Source organism: Stegodyphus dumicola, chromosome 5, assembly GCF_044657685.1.
Source record: "Stegodyphus dumicola isolate Sdum_Otavi_A_Nest chromosome 5, ASM4465768v1".
In the NCBI taxonomy this organism is placed as follows: Eukaryota; Metazoa; Arthropoda; class Arachnida; order Araneae; family Eresidae; genus Stegodyphus; species Stegodyphus dumicola.
Genome location: NC_140772.1, coordinates 95,651,385 through 95,669,757, shown reverse-complemented (window position 1 = coordinate 95,669,757; position 18,373 = coordinate 95,651,385). Strand labels below are relative to the sequence as shown.

At 30.8% G+C, this 18,373-nt stretch overlaps 1 protein-coding gene across 3 annotated transcripts in view; it reads left to right on the top strand.

Moving 5' to 3' along the window:
- The window catches only part of LOC118197664 (cell adhesion molecule Dscam1-like), a 927,954-nt gene extending 919,515 nt beyond the window's left edge, over positions 1-8,439 (top strand). For all 3 annotated transcript variants that reach the window (XM_085816877.1, XM_085816876.1, XM_085816875.1), the window contains exon 25: positions 1,679-8,439. In XM_085816877.1, the coding sequence (XP_085673003.1) occupies positions 1,679-1,725 (47 nt within the window). In that variant the 3' untranslated portion in view covers positions 1,726-8,439. The remainder of the gene's footprint in view (positions 1-1,678) is intronic.
- The last annotated feature ends 9,934 nt before the right edge of the window (positions 8,440-18,373 follow it).

The window sequence follows — 18,373 nt, the reverse complement described above, 5'->3', positions numbered from 1 at the left end:
TATTACTGTTAATGTACACTGCGAAAAAAAAAAGTGGACAGTTCTATAACTCCCGTTCTACTGGGCCGATTGACGAAATTCAAATTGCGTTTTTCATGCCTTGAAAGCGCGACTTGGGATGTATATTAGATTTTTACGTAGCATTGTTCTGACATAGGTATTCTGACACAAAATGGGACTTTTTCTGAAATAATATACCAATTGTTTTTCCATATTTCGATAGTACAATTCAAATTAAGCCTAAATTAAATTATGTAAAATTTGGTGCGAAATTTACAGAGAAGTTAAAAAATTATCTTGGCGCGTTTTTTTAGTGTGCACAAGAATAATTTATTTGCTGAACTTCTTAATATATAGCAACCTATTTTCCTTTCCCTTCCATTGTACAGGAGAGGAAAAAAGTCCTATCCTTCCTAACTTTTTACATTATGCATGAGCGAAAAAAAGTCACATCGTTCCTACTTTCAAATAATTTTAACAAAGTGTCTGAATCACATTTGATGTTATTATAGCTTTCAATAAATATGCCAAATTTCAAAACGCGCCAATATATAAATCCACGTATATTTTCGGAAATTTTGAATTAAAAACTCTTAATTTTTTGCAGGTATACTTATAAATATATCTCATTTAAGATGATGGTAAAAATGTTATAGATTATAATTCGATTTTTTTTCCAAAAATTTATAAAAATTATTTAAAAATAAAAATTTTTAAAATAAATCATGAAAGGCCAATTTTATTTGGAACCTAAAAACCTAAATTTCGAAATGTGAAAGGAAGAATCAAATAGTTTAATAAAAAAAGAAATAATAAATATATACCAAATATATACCAAATTACCTTAACATTCAGGAACTAAAATTTTGAGAGCTAATGTTTTAAAAACTACTTGGGCGATTTGTACAAAACTTGGCAGTTTGGCATAATTTGAGTCGTAAGATCGAAATATGGGAAAAATTGACATGTCATTTCAGAAAAACTCGGATTTTGTGTCGAAACACCTGTATTAGAACAATGCTATATATAAATCTAATACATATCCTAAGTCGCGCTTTCGAGGCAAGAAAAACGCAAGTTGAATTTCGTCAATAAGCGCCCATTACAACGGGAAATATAAAACTGTCTCTCTCTCCACCCCTCCCCCCTTTTTTTATCGCAGTGTACGTAGCCACAAGTAGTGGTGATTTGTGAACACGAAGTGCGTGCATGTGTTTATGTTAGTTTAAAATAAAAAAGTTATTTAAAACCTTCTTCTGCAGTTTATTTTCAAAAGACAGCGAGAATTCGCAACTTCGTCTCCGACAGAAGTTCAAATATTGTATGTTACCAAAGGCTCACTTAGGCTCCATAATCGCAGTTGGGCGTTCGGAAACAATATATATACGAATAAAACACCCAAATAATTCCATCAAAATATTACGTAGCAAATGACTTTTAAGATTCTTAAAACGCATTAATCATTAATTATATTAATATGTATTTGGATATTCATGGTAGCAGCAACCTTTTAATGTAATTCAAAAATATGTTTTAAATTTTACGTCTTTTTGTAAACTCAGATACAGCAAATGAAAAATATCAGTTTATATTTGTGCAGCTTGAATGCTAAGCGATTTCATAAATTATTTCTTTATATTTTTATTTAATTTCAAATTTGCTTAAAAAAATTTTGCAGGATGCAGCAGAAAAAGCCGTGATTCCAAGCACTTAAGGAATTCATAAATCTTATACCTACAGATTTGTGGAGATGAAATTTCGTCTGGTCAAAACTCGGATAGCAGTTTGTAAAATATGTCAAACTTTCATCACCGTTGAAATTTCGTTTCTGTGACGTCCAGGAAAGGAGGAAAAGAAATACGAACGCTATCCGGAATTCCGTATTTCCCAAGACAAAGAAATGTGATCTCAATATATGTTCTTCTGCCTATTCCATTTCGTATGTACATCAATATTCCAAGTACAAAGAATGTAGTAATATTTAATTAAGAAGAGAGAAAAAAAAATACTTGGGATTTTTAAGCATAAAAACAGCTTTTAAGAACAAGGTATATTTCTACTTGTCTTCCTATCTTTCTTTTCTGGAATTTTCTCTAGACTGAGAAATCATTTTTCTAGCAAATCAATGCCGGTACTGATTTTGATGCTTTCTGAATTTCGTCATGATTACTGATATTCCTGGTAGATTTTCAAATCAAATTGCACGAGCATTGGATCAGGTCCTCATAGAGAGTTTCCAATGTTATTGAGTTTCGAAGATAAATTTTCTCGAAATGCGTGCTTTGTCTGTTAAAAGATTTTAAATCGAAATCAGTATCGAGCAGATTTGATTTTGCTTTCATGAGCTTCTTTTTTCATTCTTTGAGCTTAGTAAAAACATAAAAAAAGACATTCAGTACATTAGGAGATCAAAAAAATAGAACTGTTAGACACATTTTATCATTTTATCATACATGTACTATAATTCCAAAAAGTTAATCTAAAATTATCACATATTAGTAAATACTGCAGTTTCTTAAAAGAAAAACATTACTTCGTGTTTAAGAATTTTTCTAATTTAAAAGTGCTTTTAATTAATCAACAAGAATATTTTTGCTTATGCGTTCAAAACGAACTTTCACTGTATAAAGAACTCGTTTATTCATTTTTCAGGAGTTATATTTAAAGTAAAAATGTTTACCGTAAAATTATTTAAAAATTAAAAATTTTACCATAAAAAATGTAACCAGGTTCTGTTACATATTTATATTAGTACATAAATTGTGAGGCCAAATTTATAAATCTGTGATTAAAACTGATTCATGTTTGCGATTACGTACGAATATCACACAAATAACGAATTTTGAATATATATATATACGTATCGCAAGAGTTACAGAAATAAGTTATGGGATTAACATAAATAAATAAGTAACTACAAAAGAAAAAAAAACATATAAAAAGGCAAAAATAAAATAGTAATCGTAATAAACATATTAAAATTAACATAGTCGAATATCTAAATTAAGAACATAATTCGGAAAGGAAGGTACGTTTCGTTAAATCCTAAAATCTCAGAATTTAACGGCCAAGATGCAAAAAAACCTCTTAAAGAGGTGGAAGGTCTTAAAACTGCCTTGCCCAGTCAAACTCTGAGCCATTTAAAGGCTACTGAAAAATTATTAATCATTAAACTGTAGGTAAAACTTTTGTCAATTGTGATTTTAGGAGTATAAAATATTCTGTTTTCCAAATGTAGAAGCATCTTTTCTCTATAAAATTATTTTCAGAGAGAAACTGAGACGCTTTTGTTACTACTAAGCTCAAGGTTTAATGTATAACTTGTTAATGTTAACTCAAGGTTAATGTATACTTCGTTAAAGCATCGGCCCTATCATTCTAGGTTTTCTACAGTGTATTCGAACACATGCAAAATGAGTGTGACTATTAAGTGTTATAATTTCAATTACATTGTCCGTATTGTTTTTTAAAGAAAGGCAATGATCTTTATGTAATTCTTCAGTTTCATTTCTGAACTTAAAATATGGATAAACGAGGGTCTTCTGCAAGTATTATGAGAAACTCCAGAAATAAACAACAGGACCCATTAAGGTTACATAAACACATAATTTATAATATTTTATTACAAAGCAGTGTGAAAATTTGAAAATGAATTCGAAAGATTTTAATGCCTTAAACAAGAATTCATTTTGTATTCTTGGAAACGTTAATTTTCTAGTCATGACTTTTAGATGTCTCATAATGTGGAATTCCTCTAGCAATTCAGGGAAAACTGAAGGATTTTGCACATACACAATTATTAGCAGTTTTTTTAATTCAAAAGTTATCGACTTTATTAAGCACTCTATGGAAAGAGAAATTTCATTAATTTTAGTTTTCCATAATTTATCTGTAACATATGCTGGCAAACATTACGAAACCAGGCGCAATGGATATTATGTTATCACCAAGTTATGTAGGTGAAGTAACGTTATTTATTATTTTTGGTTTTAATACTTAAATAGAAGTTATAAAGTTTAAGAAATTATTCTTAATGTTATCCAAAGGTCATTTGAAAATTCCAGTTTAAAGTCATAAAATTCCAGTTTAAAGGCTGACCTAATTCATGATATTAAACACAAAAGATATTCTTTCACGTTTGCTGATTGCATGTTGCATATTAACTCTTCTCCTTTAGCATTGATAAATAAATTATGAATTCTCATACGTAAATGTTAATAATATTCTTTGTTATTCCTCATATTTTCATCGTTGTGATAAAGAATGTTATTACATATTGTTCCTTTGGGTATTTTGATATGAATTCTTTAAAAATGCAATTTGATAATTAGCATTTTAATGTTATAATTTAAAGTTATAAGCATTATTTCTGTGATATTATGTGTGTAAATTACTTTTTTTTTGTGGATATATGTATGTAAAAATTACTTATAATTTCACGCTAACAAAAGATACGTTTTATATTTATTTATACTGTATTTCATTCAACTTATGTATATGCTGCATCTGTTTTAAAATACAAAAGTATGCGTTGGCTTGGAAAATGTATGAAAGATAATACTATTCGTAGTTGTATTTTCCTATGTATATAAAATATATTTACAATTTAACTATTGTATTTTAAAATAAATTGGAAATTGCTGTTTAATAATTTAAATACTATATTTCGAGGAAGGATATTTCTGAATCAAAATTGATGTTTTCAAATGTTGTATCAACATTTCATAATTATTAATAAATTTATCTCAAAAGATCAAAACTACTTTAAGCTCGTTCTTCAGTATACAGATTGTTTGATGACAAGTGAGAATAAGTAGATATAGTCTTTAAAAAATTATATTAATAATTCTCCTCAGCATTTCTTATGCATGAGAAAAAGTTGTGGTTTTAAAAAAAATAAATCTTTATAATCATATGGCGTGATAGATAACTTTGCAATTGCATTTGTTAATTTTAAACTGGTTACGTTTAATTAAACAAGACTGTAAATAATTAAATTTTAAAAAATATGTGCATATTTGCATTATAAGTTCGGCTAATTAAGTTGTAATTCAGAAAAGTTAATGTAGATAACTTTCTAAGTATTATACATGAAAATCCATCAAATTCGTGAAAATATATTACAAATGTTTACTTGCTGCTTTTTAATTATAAAAATAATCACATAAGATCACTAAGCATTCTTATTTTTTAAATGTTCACTACGAAGCAGTTTTGCGTTGTTAAAAATTCTTGCATAAAAAAAAAAAAAAAAAAAAAACTTAACAGTAAAATCCAGTTCAAAAGTGCATATTGTTTATGAACTGTCAAATTTTAGAACTCAGTAAGTCCTCATGGATTATAAATGACTCTAACATCAGACTTAAAAAAAAACTGCACTTTTAAATCACTTCTTGATTAAATTCAGCTAATTTTATCCGACTGTTTTAGCTCGTTATGGAAAGTTTTTTTCCTGAGTTACAAGACTAAAATATTGCTTAAATTTTGTAAAAGAATTTAGGAGCATTAAAATTTGTGATTATAGATATAAGGTTTAACAGTTTGCTATGTCATTTATTATTTAGCCATGCGTTCCAATAAAGGCCATATCTTAGATAAAGAATCAATGCCTAAATCTTGATATTTATGGTTTTGCCATACGTCCCAGTAAAAGAGATGATTATTTACTGGCTAAACGCATAGCAAGGCAGCAGCAATTTCATGAATTTCGGTTCGAGTAATTATAAATTACAGGGGAAATCAACCTTCTTTGGGTAAATTTTAAATAAATACAGTCTTTCATATTTAATTAGCATAAAGAGAATGATTCTTAGTTTTACATCTTAAAATGCAAGGAAATGATACGCTATACGTAATAACTGCACTTTGGTGAAACGAACATTTGAGTCTTTTATCTTAAGGAAAAAAGCATAACGTTGATGTTTTGATTCTTTAGCTTTGGGAACACGTACATGTCTTGGTAAATTTCACTTTATACTGAAAAAAATTATGAATATTCCTCCAAGTTTCTAAATTTTTCCAAGCGAATTTTTTTCCTAAACCATTTTTCTGCGCTTACATATTACATGTACACCTTTTTTTTAATGTAACACCTTTAGTTATCCCATGAAGTTAATTAAGTACTTTGCTATTTACTTTTACTTACTTACTCCATTTTCAGAAGAATTAACTGCACATAGACCTATTAAATATTCATTTTCTAAAAACTGTTAAGAAGAAGGAGAGAAAAAATTTTAATCAGTTTTATATTTCATGCAGAGGAGAAACATTTTATATTTATCTAAACATAAGATTGTTCTCTTAATTATCTAATGCGTGTAACTATAAATATGTATATTTAATTTACTTTCTAAAAATGTTTCCTTTAATTAAAAAAAAATAAGAATATTACTGACAAACTTTCAGAAACTGACGCTACTAGCAATTCAGAGGAAAATGTTTCGTATATTTTTATACGAATTTGAAAATTTGAAAGGCTGAATAACAAAGATGGGACTGAAAAAAAAGTCTCTATTATATTCGTTACAGAGAGAGGGATAAAAGAAAATAAATGAATATTTTTTGGTCCTACTTTAAATAAAGAGATAAACAGAAAAGTAGAAAATAACTTAGCAGTACGTATCTCAATGAAAATAATGAACTGATCGAATTTTGTGTATCCTCACAATGTATAAGAGTGTTTAGAAGCATGTGCTGTATTTCATAATGTGTTGATGATTCTGAGTAACAGGCATAATAAAAAAAGAATGATTTAAGAAACTGAACCTTCTTTTCAAATGTAGTACTCCTAAACAATTGTTACTGTCAAAGGGAAAACGAAATTGAAAAGCCCTTATGAGGAATGTGACGCTGCGCAATTAAAAGTAATTGAGCTAGTTACATGCGCCGACAAAGCAAAAAATAAGGTAAAATAATATTAAAAAAATAAATACATGGAACTAACTGATATACAAGTACGGTGCAGTTACATACATACAGTTTCTTTCCTGTTAAAGTTTCAGTTTAAGTTCTATAAAATAATGTAATTAAATAAAGAGTTAGCAAATAATAATTTAAAACTCTCGTTAAGGTTAAAACGCTACACATGTAATGATTTCACATTATTCTGATCATTTAAGATTAATGTTTAGGGAAGCTTTCTTGAGAAGTGGGGTAGCAAAAGTATATAGGTTTATATACATGTTAGACGTCTCTCAAGCAGCTAATGTTATTAAAAAATAATCATCAAAAGCTAAATCATTAAAATACTGTCAGAAGGTGGACTTTTTTAAAAAAAATTCTCTTTTACTTTTGAGCCAGAAGGATTAATTATTCCTAAATACATAAAGTAATAAACTGCCAATAAAAAATTAAGAAATTTAAGTTATTGAGTAATAAAAAGTAAATCCTTAAGATTCAGGTGCATGATATTTTAATTAAGAAAAGTGGCATACATTTATTTATCACATTAAAAAGTATTAATGTTTTACATTAAACAATTGGGAAAAAGTAATATTGTATTAGAAATGGATCTGTAACTAATTTCGAAGAATTTTCTTTTGCTCATTTATTTGTTGCAATTTTAGTAGCTTATTGCTGTTCTCATGAACACTCATAAAAGGCAAATTCTTATGAAAACAACGGAAGCAAGCCACAGAATGAAAAAGAAAAGTCTTCCGCTTTACTCTCTCGCAAAAAATAATCATTATGTAACATTAAGCAAAGTAATATTTATTTTTATTTCTAGTTTGTGTTACACAGGAAATTCGGATTAATACTTTTTCAGCCAGCAACTAAAACTTCTTTCAGTTCCAGTAATGTGTTAACGGAAACATGGATTTTCATGTTCTGCATGTTAAAGATTGAAAGGTTACTCAAAATGAATTACTAACCGATAATGACAAGAAGTCTTAAAATTTGTATAAAGTCATTAATGCATAATAAGCGTTATATGTGAAATGCACAGCATACTAACATTCTTATTGTGATAAAAACTTTAGCTAGAAATTATAAAGTTTTCTTACCATGTTCTCATATTGAAATGCATCTGAATTAAAAAAATAACCGCATAAGGATTAAATGCATCATAGTTATAAAGAAATTCGAAGTTTTTAACTCAAAGTAATGGACATTATACATTTTTGATGGAAACTTGCATTTAGTTTCCTTGTGTTTTTCATATTAGTGAGCGAGGTTTCATCTATTAGTAATGCTCCAGATTTGAATTAAAAGCACTACAGGCACTCATATTTGTACAGATTTCGTACTTGAACATTTAGTCATGACTTAAAATTTTTATGCATTTAAAATTTGAATTTATTCCCACTGTACTGAATGTAGAGAGTACCAAAAAAGTCTAAAGAAATACTCCTTCCTGTGGTTTGCCAAAGATGAACGTTAAACGTTTTATTGTATCATATCTGTTTCAATACGAAAAAAATAAACATCTTCTTCATTGTAGATTTGTCTGAATTATTTGTCCATTGCTATTACTGATTCTATGCTTTAAACTCACGATATCTCCAAATTGTAATCTCTATTAAAAATACCATCATAGGATGCATTACCATGGCATATTGCTTAGGCTCTTAAGCATATTGCTTAAGCTGGATTATACTTTGTTTTATATACTATAATCACTGACAGTGAGCTTTAGATTCAGCTGAACTTTTTTTTTTTTTTTTTTTTTTTTACAAACGATCTTATTTTGCCTTAATCTGACAGTGTCTATTACTCATAAATTGTATTTTTTTCTCCTAAATACATATATATGTATAGCGACGAAAAACTCTCGGGAAGAAATAAAAATAATGTCATGAAAGAATTTCGAAGAATAAACTATACTTTATATGAAAGAGAATTTTAATTTATTAAAAAAAGTGAATAGATGTAATATACAATTTATAATTTTTTTTAATTTAGAAAAGAAATGGAGAATAATTGAAAATTTTATTTACTATATAAGCGTAATTAAAATTTAACTAATTTTACAGTTCCCTGTAATAAAACGTTTTATCTCTAGATCTTTTATAAATTAATAATACATTATATATGCCTCCAAAAATAGTAAAAAATACTTGTCGCTGTTTAACTATAAAATGTGTATTCAGCAATATTATTATACTTAAATTTACGTACAGTTACATTACATAATCATTGACTTTAAAAAAGCAGATTCGGCTGAGCAATATTTTTTAATTAATGTATGAAAAGTTTACTTTACTGTTACTGAGTACAAAACAAAATCACTGAAATGCAATGAACGCAGTTCTTTAAAATACTCTTTCTACTTTACAGTCTGATGGATTTAAATAAAAATGCGTTTAAATCTTGAAATGTCTAATTAAAAACATTAAATATTTTCATGAAATGTCACTAGTCGAGCTTTTTAAAATCATTACATATATATATGAAATGTAGAATCTCATACTAAGCATCATATAAGCAATGTGATTAGAATTTAATTTAATCAATTTATTTAAAAATATCATTACATATATACTTTTTAATAACTTTTTTATGCCGCTAGCCTCCAAATCACCTAGTTCTAAAAAAAATAATGCAGCAAATATCATAAATGTATGACCACCCCTAACACTTTATCAGGAACTGTAAAGGTACGCTGTTTTTAAAGATTTTGCTGTTGAATTCTATGTGACGTAAGGGCGAAGAAAGAAATGCTTTATAATAAATAAAAGACAAAAAAAAATAGCTGAAATGAATCCAAGAGGACATTGGTAACCTGCGATGCTTAGTGACAACATAAAAAAAAAAAAAAAAAAAAAAACTTAATATATAATCTGGTGCGACGTTATAATCTGAATATTTTCAGATTCTCCTTTCTTTGCTTTCAGCAATATCTGATGTTGAAACCACATGGTTTCCTTGTGCGGCTTATTAAATTACCTACATTTCATCCTGCACTTCATTTCAGCTTATTTCCTTGAATTTCATTACAGATATATTTCTCATTCAATAAATAAGGTTCTCACTTCGCACCTAGGCAAAAATACGTAAAAACTCAAAACATTTTATTAAAAATTGAAAAATAGTTAACTTCTGGGTCAAATGGTCAAAAACGCAGTGAAGTTGGTGGACCAATTGACTTAGTTCACTGTCCTACTAAGAGTTTCAAATGTAAACAAATGCTGGCCTATTTAATTATCCCACTTAAATTTTTAAATTTCGATAATTCGACAAAAGTTGCAAGCAAATTAAATAAAGGCATGAAAACATTAACTGGAACATAAGACAGCATAATTCAACCCCTTTCAAAGCAAAAAATGCTAAATATCCAACATATAAGAAAAAAATACTGAGCTCATCGAGCCGCGCAAACAGCGTGGGAATATATACATGGGTGTGTGTCTTTGGTGCTGACGGTTGCAGCAACAAAGAGAAGTACATAACTAGATGTTATAGCAGACCCATAAGATATCCGTCTTCTAACTTGTTTCTACGTTTGCTTTGAATTAAGTTCAAATTTCGGAAATGACTATCCATATAAATTAAATAGAAATTATTATATCTTTGCCCAAAGCTCCATTTGGTCAAAATCTGGTTTTTATATGACAAGAAATACCATATATATACTGAAGATGAAAGAAACGTTTTATCAACAAATTATAGTTGTTATAAAAATATTGTTTCAGCTCCGTTTCTGATGAATAACCATTCTTCTGAAACTTGGTTGGTTCTGAAACTTGGCTTCTTAAAGTTGGTTATTTTTCACATTTCATTCATAAAAGAAGCAAGAAGTAATTATGCACCTTGGTCAAATTTTATTATCGCTTAAATAGTTCTCGTATTTGAGCATGAATTTTTTTGTACGATTCATAATTTTTTTTCTAGTTCTCCACTTAATAAAAGAGCGTCTTTTCCTAGGCTTCGGTCCTATCATACAAGTACTAGAATGGAAACCGTTGAGACTATTTTTTCTGAAGTTTTTACAATCAGCATAATTTTCATTGGATTCTTTCGCAGGTAGAAGACTATTGTAAGTAGATAATTATAAGACCAATATTGTAAGTAGATGACCATTGAAATGACAGACAACATTTCTCTAACCAATGTGTGAAGTAATACCTATTCCAGCAAACGCCATTGAAAATCATGGGATCCCACTTTGTTAAATACTTAAAATAAACCTTTTGTTGCATATACTAGTTTGAAATCATTGCATATTTTACCTGATGGTAAAGAATGAAATGAGACGAAAAATGTGCATAAAAGCCTAATCCATCTGGCATAAAATTATAAAACATTTTTGACGCCACTAATCCACTACACAAATTGATCTTGTCACCGGCATTCAATCCCGCTTATGACACCAAAATGTTACACGAGTACGGTGTCGTAAAATATTGATGCACACAAAATCGAGAACAGCTTGATAAAACTTATTTTCTCATAAGAAACACTTTACAGTTCTGGAACATTCCACAAAAGTACTCGTACAGCTCTTCTCAGTACAATAGAGCACAGACAGTAGTTACACTTCAAAAGTACAAAGAATTTTAAACATAATGAAATGCAAAGTGCATCAAAAAGGCGAAGTTCGGAAGCAGACCTCGCAGTACCCCGAAATCAGCTCTAAACTAAAAACTAGGAACTGATGCTCTCTCCGTCTTACCTAGTCCCCCCCGGCCACCGAAAAATTTCCAATACTTTCCATTTCTCGAAATTACTGGAAGGCATATACAATTAAAGTTACATATAAGTGTTGGATACGGTTAAAAGTACATATTGGAGTCAATCAGAGGTATTCAATTAACAGTTACAGTTATACAGCGACCGGAGCAAAACGCTGTCAAGTTTGGAAAATGTTTTAGATTTCTCTCCAAATTTGGCGATCGATATTTCTTTCCAAATTTGGCGACAAGCCTAAACTATCGCCACCTTGGCGATATCTTGCCAATTTACTTACATTTAATTTTTTAATTTACATTTACCTCAATATTAAGTAGACTTCCTCCTGCAATCTTTGTTCCGATAGAGCTTCCTTTTTCTTGAAGCCGTTCAGGTTACGTTATACAAAATTCGTAACAATATATTACATATAAATATTTGTTACTTTACTATTCATTGTTTAAGTAACCATGCACCAATTTCCTTGATGTAATGTATTTAGTTTGTTAAATATAGGCTACGTAAATATTTTCTGATGAACATTCATTACTTAAGGGGACTCGGTACCCCAAAAGTCAATGAAATTACCGAATTTTAAATTTTTTGCTGAAAAAGTACCTTAATACAGTTACTACACTGAAGAAGAATTTTGAAATGATCTGACGATAATAAATGCTATAAAAAGGTTTTTAAATTTTAATGCCACATCCCCTCAGTGTTTATATTTTTTAAATTCTTAATTCTTTCAGTAACTTACTAAAAATCAGTGTAAATGAAGAGGAGTGTAATTAAAGACTCCAACTATCAAAAAACTCTATTTATGCGCATATACTGATTTATTTAAATACAAATTAAAATTGGAAAAAAAAAATTTTTTCACCTTTAAACTGGCAAGTTTATATATTTATACTGAGCTCAGCAAATAATTTTATATGTATTATTAGTCAACAAAAATGCTATGTTTATTCAAAAGTTGAAATTATCTGTGATTAGATACGAACAGAAAGAGGTGGTGTAATGGAAGTGATCAAATTTCTGACCGTAGCATTATTGAAATAGTGCTGGAACAAACATTAAACTTTTTAATTAATTAAAATGCACATAAATTAATTTAAAATGGAATTTATATACGAGAACAAATGACTAAAATAAGAGAAGAAATCACATAAGCTGCTGAGTGGTTTTAAATAAAATGTTTTATGTCCGTTAAAATTTCAAATTTTGCTTTTTAAAAAATGAATAAAACGACAAATTAATATTATTAATAATGATTATAAGCGTTTTAGAAAATATATTATAATTAATTGATGCATTAAAATTGTGTTGAGCGTGTTTTAAAAAACAAAAACAGGTAAAGGAAAATTCTACTTGCATTTTATGATATTTTTGCAATATTTCTAGCCAGATAAGGTTTTAAACAAAAGCTTGTAATTTATATTCATATTAATCAATTGAGCAGTATTAAGTTTTATTATATATATATGTGTGTGTGTGTGTTGAAATTCAGTAATATTAATTAATTGTCTTTATGTAAATTGGTAACATAAACCAGTGCTAAGTAATTTCGTTTTTCGAAGCAAAGCAGACACATGTTCTGTGCATTTCAATTATATTTCCAAGACAAAGATAATGTTATGAACAGACCAATCTGCTTCATCGTTCTGAGTTTATAAATAAATTCGTGGTTTGTGAGTAAATTTTTTCAATTGAGTGCATTTCAGTGAATACTTACTAAGAAATTTCTTTTTGTATAACTATTGCTTTACGCTGTTATATAGAAATGCCTTGCTGAGTTGCGCTGTTTTAAATATAAAGAAATGAAATTTCTTTCTCCTTCCTAGGGTGCCTTCGTGTCGTAGTGGTTCTGCACACACACTGGGCCGGTATTCCAGAGGTCCGCGGTTCGATTCCCGGTGAAGGCGTTGCATATTTTTCATCTTGCCTGCTTCCAAAAAACACCTAATGTCTCTACAACACACTCACCAAGAATCTTAGAGAATGCAATACAATTATGGATTTCGACAACATCTACAGCCAGCTGATAGCATGCTGTAAGATAGCATTTCGAACAAACATTTCGAACAAAAAAGACTCACACGCGCTGGTATTTCTTGGTTTTAAAATAGTTACACAAGTTTCGCAAATTTTATGCGACCTTATCTAAGGATCGCATAAATTTGCGAAAGCTCAGAAGACAAGCACAGGCAACAATTGACCCTGCTACTCGTCATGACCTATTTGTTAACTATAAAAAATCACAAGCCGCTTTTAAACGAAAAATCGCAACTGCCAAGAAAGATTCCTGGCTCCAATTCTGCACAAAATCAGTTGATACCTACGGAACAGTTTTCAAAATCGCCACAGATAAGGTCTGCAGACCCACAGTTCTACCAGGAGAAATACTCCCAATGGCTGAGTGACCAAGGGATAAGATAAAATTTGTTGTTTCTTCCCTTTCCAGTAATGATCCACCAGCTGATGACACAGCAGAACAATCAAAACTGAGAGCCAAATTAAATTTATGATTCACATAGACAGTCTACTGAACCTCCTCCAAATAAATATGAACTGACAAAAATAATAAAATATCTTAAAACCAAAAAGGCCCCAGGGTCCGATAGCACAGACAAAGCTATCATCCAAATGATTTTAAAATTGCTCAGAACCTTCTCATATTATTTATAAATATTTGTTGTTGGAAACTTTGGCTTTTCCATTTATATATAAAAAGAACAGAAGTGGTACTGTTTCACAAGAAAGGCAAGGATCATGTTCAAGCATCTTATCGCCCTACCTGTGTTCTCCCAGCTTTTGGAAAACTCCTGGAACGTGTCATCAGCTGGTGGGAAACTCCTGGAACGTGTGATCCTAGAACTCCTGGAACGTATGATCCTAGAACTCCTGGAACGTATGATCATATCATTTATAAATATTTGTTGTTGGAGACTTCTGCTTTTTCGTTTATATACAAAAAGAGCAGAAGTGGTACTGTTTCACAAGAAAGGCAAGAATACTGTCCAAGCATCTTGTCGCCTATCTGTGTTCTCCCAGCTTCTGGAAAACTTCTGGAACATGTGATCCTAGGTAGATTACTACTTATTTCGTAATAATGTTCTGGACCCCTCAAAATGTGGTTTTCTTAGAGGCAAACAGGCAATTTCTAGACTTCTTTCAGTTATTCGCGCCAACAGAGAAAATAATCTTCACTCTCTAATTATCAGCTTAGATATTCAAGGAGCCTTTGATTCTTTGTGGTGTCCAGACGTACTTAATGTCTTGGTCACTATGGAGTGTCCAGACGATTTCGTAGACCTCTTAAGAAGTTTTCTCCAAGATAGCTCCATTCAAGTTACTCTAGACTCTGGAAATGTTACACAAGAATTCATTGAGGATGCCCTCAGGGTTCATGTTTAGGTCCTGTTTTATGGACAGTGGTCACAAATTAATTACTTCAAGAGTTCAAAAATACTTCTAATTGTTCTACCACGGCATATGCAGATTACTTTATTTTTACTGTAAACGAGAAATCAAAACTAGAATCAACAGCACAACATTGCCTTGATAAGTTCAGCAACTTGGCTAGAGATCACAAAATTACTATTTCAGTCTCTAAGACTCAAGCTATGACAATAGGAGCTGTAGCCCTTCTTAAATAAAAGCCCACAATTAAATTGTATAGCACCTCTTTTAAGGTTATACAAGACAAGTATCTAGGTCTCACTAATTGACTTCAAACTTTCTTGGCTGCCGCACCTGAAAAATATTAAGGATGGAATTCGAATTTTGAATAATAACATGATGCGGACCCCAAAACTGGGTGTCTCTTCTTCCTTTACCTCCCACCGTTTGTTTGGCGCGTCATAATCATGATTGGTTTTTGCGCCAAAAAACTCACTCACTCACTCACTCACTCTTCTTCCTTTACCAGACAGTCAGAGAAAGAGTCATTTAGTATCGTGCTAGTGTCTTGTCAACTCCTTTAACTAAAGATGAACGCCGTCAACTTTTCTTCATACAAAGAATGATACGGCAGTACGACTCGCATAAGGACAACTTATTGGTTTAATTATTTTATTTTCGAGCATGTGCTGAATGTTCTCCTCAATTATTTTTTCTTTAACTCCATCATATCTATATGGCCTGGTCTTCACGGGCTCCTCACTTTTTAACTTAATTTCATGATGCACTATCTGAGTGAGGCCAGGTATTTCAGAAAATGAATCAGAGAAATGTCTTTTCAGTTTTTATAGTTTTCTTCTGTCTTCAGCTTTTCAGGTTCAGGTCCGGAGGCTCCACAGCTTCTACTTTCCGCGGCTTCATGTGTAGCTGTAAAGTTTCATTCTGGAAATTAATTTAGGCTTCCGCTGTTTTTAAAAAATCGGTTTCCAATATTACTGAAGCTTGTAAATTTCGCACTACAAAAATATAGATTTTTAAACTTCATTATTTATATCCGCATAAAACATCGCTTTATCTATAAATGTACAATGTTTGCCCTGTGCTGCAATAACTTTAGTATTTTGGGTCTTAAATAACCTATAATTTTTAAAATTATTTCGAAAAAAGTGTTCGGACAGAAAGTTTCTTTGCGCCCCCGTATCGACCAAGGCCTTCTGCTGGCACCTTATTTAGTTGAATGTGAATCTTAGGTAAAGACAATGTTTTTTTATTATCACCGTATTCAACTCAACTTTTGAGGTATTTTTATTCAAATGGGGGTGACTATACCCCCTTTCCAGCAGCCACCCATCCTAGTTTAAATCCTTCTTAACTGGTCCCTTTTTTGAATCTTGCGGCCTATTTCGGCGATCGCCTTCCTTTTTATCTTGAAATTATTCCCTCTATAAGATTTCTTCGCTTGTTCCGCATATGGCCTAGAAAACTCTCCGTTTGGTTCTTTGGCCAAAACTTCTCGTACGCGTACTTTCTTCCACCCTCCTACTCTGGAATTTCACAGCCAGCTCAAACAATTGCTCTAGCGTTCTAGGTTTCTTATTTTAATATAAACCTGAATTTGCGGCAATTGTCGAGCCAAGATAATTTGAATTAATTATTCGTCGGGCTTTTTATTATATAATGCATTAGAAACTTGAATCTAACGTAAAATGAGGTTTGATAGCTCTTTAGTTTTAAGTTCGGACTTACCGTACGATTCGGCGTCAAGCCTAGCTCTGCCTTTAACCACAGGGAAAGCTTTTATGAGAGCGGCTTTAAAATTGTCGAACATATAAGTGGGGTTTCCAATTTCCCCCATTCGAAATTTTTGGATGCCTTTAAACCAGCTTAATGCCTGCCCTCGTAAAGCGATTGTTGATATCGTAATCTTTTGGAAATCAAGAACGAGATAAAGCAAAAAGTGATTATCTAAATTTCCTAGAAAGCTAGTGACCGGCGTTCTTCCGTCAAATATCACTGAGATTTCCATTGTGGCCCTCATTGTTTCAACAAGATAACCAAAGCTTTCCATCATATTGCCAGCGGCCGGTAGAGTTTGCAATATGGAAGGACCTAGCTCAGGTGCAGCCTCGTTGTCTATCACGAGAGAGATATAGAGTCTCTCTCTCTTGTTCCACATAAAGTAGATTAGACCCTATGATGACCTGGCGAATTCTTGCACAGGTATGAATAAAACTACTGACTCAGATGAAGGGTAAATATAACCTTTTATTAATACAAAATAGTTAACGAAAAGGAACGGTCTTCGTGCGTTACAAAAGCACCGTCAACTTGCCATTTAAACTAAACGTAGAATATAGCGTAAGTCAAACCTAAAATAAATAGTGCAAGATAACACTTAAGTTACGCCTAAGAGGTGGACTCACAGGAACCTAACCGGCGTGATACTAAATCTGATAAGGCCACGATGCATACTAGCGTAAGAGCGAAATAACAACGAAACGTACGCAAGGCTAGCGTATGTTCACCCGTTTAAATATGCACTTCCTTTAATTTTAAATTTACATCCTGGCGAGAGAATGTGAGGGAAAGTTGAGAAGTCTAGAATAGGTATCAACTTAAAATAAATTTGCTATGCAAAATAAGGATAACCCTACAATCTGTGTACTTAAATTAATTTAGTTCTGTAATAAAATCGGTAAGAATTCTTCAAATTCGTTAGTGTAAATTTTATACAGATCACAGTACACTTAAACACAGTACACTTTTGTTTTATCTGTGTTTGTAAAAACCAGCACAGAAAGAAGTGAGAGATACGGTTACTTAAGTAATTTTCAATGAAAAGAATAATGAAAAATTTCATGAATTCAGCAGTTTCATGAAATGAATTATTAGATCATTTTATAAAATTGCGCCTGTTACATTACAGAATATGACAAGGGATCCTATATTTGCCTCGAATCTCCAGTTTTGAAAATTGGTCCCTTGTTATTCCTCATTTCTGCAACTAGAATTCCTTCTAGCTGCAATTTTTTAGAAATTCTCTCTAACTGAGGGTTCCAAAGCGTTCTGTTTTCTACATGTGTTTGGATGATTTAGATACGATCCTGAATCCTGCATATAGCAATAAGTATTCAAGAATTATTTTATACAGTTGGTCTTGATACTGTAGAGTATAGCTCATCTGGAAGAACTGTTATTTATTTTTGCCTTGTCTACCTGTTTGGACTATATTTTGCATTTATTGAACAAATATTATAAAAATAGCGTAAGTACACAACTAAAGTTCGAAGAAAAGCAATAAATTCAAAATAAAATAAACTGACTAGAGAGAGTTTTATTCGTACTAATTAATTGAAAATCACTGAAG